The sequence below is a fragment of the Salvia splendens genome, chromosome 12 (genome assembly GCF_004379255.2).
Source record: "Salvia splendens isolate huo1 chromosome 12, SspV2, whole genome shotgun sequence".
NCBI lineage: Eukaryota > Viridiplantae > Streptophyta > Magnoliopsida > Lamiales > Lamiaceae > Salvia > Salvia splendens.
This window is the reverse complement of record NC_056043.1, coordinates 7,034,314-7,039,511: the sequence shown is the minus strand read 5'-3', so window position 1 is coordinate 7,039,511 and position 5,198 is coordinate 7,034,314. Positions and strand designations below refer to the sequence as shown.

The following is a 5,198-nucleotide window of genomic DNA, read 5'->3' as shown; positions in this document are numbered from 1 at the left end:
GACTAAATCTCAACCACTAAATAAAAAAAGTTGAATGGGATTGTGTATTAAAAACCTTAAATTTTGTATACACGGATGTCATTTATGATTATTTTAGTTAATTTTATGGATAAAATGGTCTTTAATAATGTGGTGTAATGGTAAGTTGTGAAACTAGTGGAGGTAATTTTTAAAAAAATCTCATACATCTAATACTCTTTTTTCCTAGAACTTGAGCAAACAAAATGCAAAAGATGTATGCATGTAGAAAAGAGAGAACTTGAGAGAAGACTTATTTTATCTGCTGTTTGTTCTCTTTCCTGAACTGAACCTCCTATTTATAGGCTAGAAATGAAAACTTGATTGAAAGACTTGACATTCAAGGTACCTCATAAAGTTTTGGAGATTACTTTTGATGAAAGTATCAAAGACCTCAAGTAGAATAAATGAAAAAAAAACCTTAGCTTCAATGCCTACAACAAATTTCCAGTAATCCCCTGCATTAATTAGTCCTACAAGCCCAAACCAACATATATATTCATGCTGACACTTTGCTTAATTTTTGAAAAATATCATTCCCTCCATCTCTTTATAAAGACTTGTATTCATTTTTAGGAGTCTCATCTAAAGTGAGTCATTTTTCATTGGCAAAATACTTTCTCTTCTATTTTATTCTCTTTTCACTTCTCTGATTTATTCTCTCTCTACTTAACTCTTCAAACATAATTTTCTTAAATCTCGTGACAAAAAAAAAGTCCTGCTTATCACAAGAAGAATGGAGTATTATATTTGGAACAATGGCTTGGGGATTTGAACCTTTCATAGTCAATACTATATGTATGACAACGGCAGGTGGACATGCTACCTTGAACCATCCTTCTTGGGGAAACTTTTTCATCACTTATTTTTTTCTTTTTCTCTAATATTTTACCAATTGCAAACTAAAATTAATATTGTCCATAAATAAGACTATTTTTTATGAACGGATAGAATACTTCCTCGGTCCGCCAAAACTTGACACGTTTTTCCATTTTGGGGTGTCCGCCATTTAAAGCCACATTTACCTTTTTTTCCATTTTCAGTAAGTGGGTCGCATACTTGACTAACTCATTCCATTCACATTTACTATAAAATTATATAAAATTGAGATCCACGTTTCACTAACTTATTCACTCTTTTTCTTTACAAAATCAAACAATTTCTTATAACCCCCGCCGAGTCAAAATGCGTCTTTAATTGGAGGATGGATGGAGTATTATTTATCAATTTATTATTATGACAATTCAACTCATTAAATTTCATAACTTTTAACACATTTAACATGTAAATTCACATATAAGAGCATCAACAACAATTGCCCTTAACCAGCCCAAACCTGTTCCGTTGAGATAGGAGGGTTAAAGGTCGTGGTTGCAGTGACCCATCCCGACGGGCCTCCCGATGGAGGGAGGAGCCCATATTGGCTGGACATGCGCCTCCGCCACATGGCGCTCCCTGGTCGCACGCAGTGAGTGGGCAGCGTTTTAGTCGTTTTAGAATTTGTTTTTTACTAAAAAAAATTGGAAAAAAATAAAAATAATAAAAGTTTTCCACTTCTCCATATTACCGTCTTTCTCCTCTCTTATTTTTTCATTTTTTATCCTCCAATTCAGCGCAAAATCTTCTATAAATGCCTCATCCATCACATAATTTTTTCATACCCAAAAAACAATCTCTCATTCAGTTTCTCTGTAATAATTTTCATTTCCATTCTCAATTCAAGTATGGCTAGAGACAGGTGATGAGGCGGATCAAACCAAGCGGCGCCCAAACTCCCATCACTACAAAAACCAACAAATTTACCCACGGTTTGATCTCCAATGATCAGGCCAGTGACTTCAGAAAGTAAAAGGAATGAATGAAGCTACAACTCAACGCGGATGTAACTCAGTGATCAATGCTTCATTTTTTGAAAACTCGGTTTGTTTGATCTCCAATGATCTGGCCAGGTCCTCATTGCCACCAGGGACGAAAAAGGCAGGCTCCAAAGGCACCGAAAATGTGGCAGAGAAGCTATGAAGCATTACCAAAACAGAAGCCATCGGCGGCCTATCCCTTGCATTTTTCTGAACGCACAATAAACCAATATGAATACATTTCGTAACATCATGTATAGGGGTTGAAGCAGACATCAATGCGGGATCAATTAACTTCCTCTCTCTTCCCGCACACCAATTTCTCCAAGCCTGTAACAAGGAACTCATGAATATTGTTATGTGGGATTAACCATAAGCAATCAACATTTTTAACTTACATAACTAAGCATATATTCTACGTTCTCTCCATTTTCCACATTCTTGAATGAGCTGTTACTTTGTCCGCATATAATCTCCAACACCAGCACTCCAAAGCTAAACACATCAGATTTAATCGAGAAATCCCCGTGTCGTGCATATTCAGGTGCCATGTATCCGCTGTCAAGTATACCCAGATTTATCATTCTCCTTTTTATGATATATTTACCAAATAAAACAAATATTAAAAGAACATTTGTTTATTTGATATGACTAATAAACTTACAAGGTACCAACAATTCTACGCGTATTGCCTCGTGTTTCATCCTGTTGAAACAATCTTGCCATGCCAAAATCGGAGATTTTGGGATTCTTGTCCCCATCTAGGAGTATGTTGCTCGCTTTGAGATCACGATGAATTATGCGTATACACGACTCTTCGTGCAGATAAACAAGTCCCCAGGCAATGCCTTTTATGATCTTGTATCTACTCTCCCAATTAATAAGCGAACGCTTCATCGGATCTGTTTCTCAGTCACACATACATTACATTGTTATGTGTCAGCTTCTGGTTAACTAAATAATACTAATAAATTGGTCAAAATAAAGATACATTACCAAAAATAGAGCAGTCTAGGCTTCCATTTTGAACAAATTCATAGACGAGAAGCCTTTCCGATCCTCTTAGTGAGAATCCCAACAACCTTGTTAAATTTCTATGTTGAAGCTTGGCCATTAACAATACTTCATTCTTAAACTCCAATTCTCCTTGCCCTGAATTCCTTGATAGCCTTTTGACTGCAATTTGTTGGCCACTTCGAAGTTTTCCCTAAAATAAATGCATACACATATCAAGCTATTCTACTAAACAACTTAGTAAATAATATGTTACCACATTTACCTTATAAACTGCACCAAATCCTCCTTCTCCAAGTTTGTTACTAGTGGAGAAATTGTTTGTTGCAGCTACAAGTTGCTTGAAATCGTATAAAAGCGATTCTTCAGCACTTACAACTTCATCCTCGCCTAATCCAATTATAAATATTTCAAACATGGAAAGGTAATACATGCTGAAATTAATACTCCCTCCCTCTGTCCACTAAACCTTGTCACAATTTTCTATTTCGATCCGTCCGTCGATACTTGTCACATTTACTTTTTATGAATTATACTAAATGATCTCATATTCCAATTACTCATTTCTCGTCCATTTTATGATAAAACTAATGCATTTACTTTTTCCACCTATTTTTTTCACATTTTTCACAACCCGAGTGAGTCAACTCGTAATAAGTAACGGCGGATGGAGAGAATAGTACCTTGTAATGTTGTTATGTCCTTCTTCTCGAATCTCTTTCTGACGATAATTCCAACAAAAGCAGCAAGAAGCAGAGAAGCCAAAATTGGAACAAGAATGATGATCACAGTTCGATTGGTATTACCCGACGATGGTGGGGGCACTGGCGGCGGCGGTGGAGGAGGGAGGGGCGATACTATCGCTTGCACCTCTTGAATCCGAGTGATATTGTAAAAGGGTACAGCATCATATTGCAGAGTACAGCGGGGCATAAGTACTAATACTGCCGTGTTGTTTTCACAACACACAAATTGCTCGGCGCTGATCAAACAACGCTTGCAGGCCGCTTCTGAGAGATCAGCCCTGCACTGCACCAGGGCGAATATGTCCTGAAAACTCGGCCCTGTCTCATTCCCTGCCGCGGTTTTCATCAACGGCCCTCCTGCGGCCGCCTGAGTGCGGAGATCCTTCAACAGCCCCCACAGTTTCTGATATACTCAAATCATCACAACAAGATAGAAATAGATATATCTAGATTAACCTTAAAGGCCCAACAACATCGTTATAAGATAACCCGGAGTTCATTATAATAAAATAATAACAAACTTATATTGAACTCCGGATTTTTAAATTATTATTTTTAAATCTCTGAATTCCCTATAATAAACTACAAATAAAGTGGTAATTAACTCTGCTTTATTTTAGAATGATGGTGTCTTCCTAATATAAGACATGATTTAGTTTGCATTAGTTTTTCATTTTCCGCATTCTATATTGCGTTACCTGGTTAAACTGCTCAGGATTCCGTGCAGTCTGGGGACTCCTGGAATAGATAGTGTAACCGTCAGTTGCGGCGCCGTCAGCAAGTGACTCGTTGGAATAGCGCAGCGTGCATTTGTCTCTGAACAGGATCCCCTGTCTCCGGTTGGGGCACAACCGGAGAAGCTCCGGGACAGCTTCTCGGAGGCAGGTGCAGCACTCCTCGAGCTGAAAGTCGGTTCTGCATAGCGCGGTGGCGTAGGCTCGGTCCGGGGCTTGGCCGGCTGTGCCGTTGTAGAATCCGTTGTCTTGTATGTTTGGTGGAAAAGATGAGATGAGGGAGTTGAGATTGGTGCTGTATGTGCCGTTGGTGGTGAAACAGCCGTAGTTCTGCGCCGTCACGGCGCCGGAGAGGATGGCAAGAATGAAGAGAAGGACACATGTTCGGGAAGTCATCTTAGTTTGGTTGTAACTGAGAAAAAATGAGCAATTTAATACAAGTTGGAATTGCGTCTTTATCACTGCACTCCTAATATTTTTCTATACGCATTAACTCTTTATTGACTCTGTGTGATCTCAAGTGTATGAATATGTTTAACGTATTTATTATCTAGTCTTGACATTCCGACAAGTTCTAATTTAAACTCACAATAAGTCGAGAAAATGATCGTTGAAATAAATGAAGAGAGTTTGAAAGTAATGGTGTGGTGAGCGTAGTCCTCGTAAAAACTGGATTCATGGTCTTATAAAAGTATTTGCTTTTATTAGCATCTCCTTTTCCTGCAAAAATTTGCTTTCATTAGTTTCAAATTGAGTTCGCCAAATTATTCATAAAGATGAACCTGGTGGCGGAGAAGGTGTAGATGGCACGACACGTGGAGAAGGCGGAG

General features: G+C 38.2%; 1 protein-coding gene across 1 annotated transcript; it reads right to left on the bottom strand.

The window, feature by feature from the left end:
• Window positions 1-1,688: 1,688 nt before the first annotated feature.
• Window positions 1,689-4,764, bottom strand: LOC121757460 (putative receptor-like protein kinase At4g00960). Its single transcript, XM_042153002.1, has 7 exons — window positions 4,333-4,764; window positions 3,572-4,037; window positions 3,154-3,278; window positions 2,871-3,081; window positions 2,539-2,776; window positions 2,273-2,432; window positions 1,689-2,204 (listed from the first exon to the last, which is right to left on the bottom strand). The coding sequence occupies exons 1-7, from the start codon at window positions 4,762-4,764 to the stop codon at window positions 1,890-1,892; spliced, it is 1,947 nt and encodes a 648-aa protein (XP_042008936.1). The 3' UTR covers window positions 1,689-1,889.
• Window positions 4,765-5,198: the final 434 nt, after the last annotated feature.

Excerpts from the sequence above, each read along its gene's own strand:
- LOC121757460 (XM_042153002.1), bottom strand. The coding sequence starts at position 4,764 with ATGACTTCCCGAACATGTGTCCTTCTCTTCATTCTTGCCATCCTCTCC. Across the intron at positions 3,082-3,153 it reads GATTTGGTGCAGTTTATAAG|GGAAAACTTCGAAGTGGCCA; the intron begins GTAAATGTGGTA and ends CATTTATTTTAG. Across the intron at positions 2,433-2,538 it reads CGTAGAATTGTTGGTACCTT|CGGATACATGGCACCTGAAT; the intron begins GTAAGTTTATTA and ends TATACTTGACAG.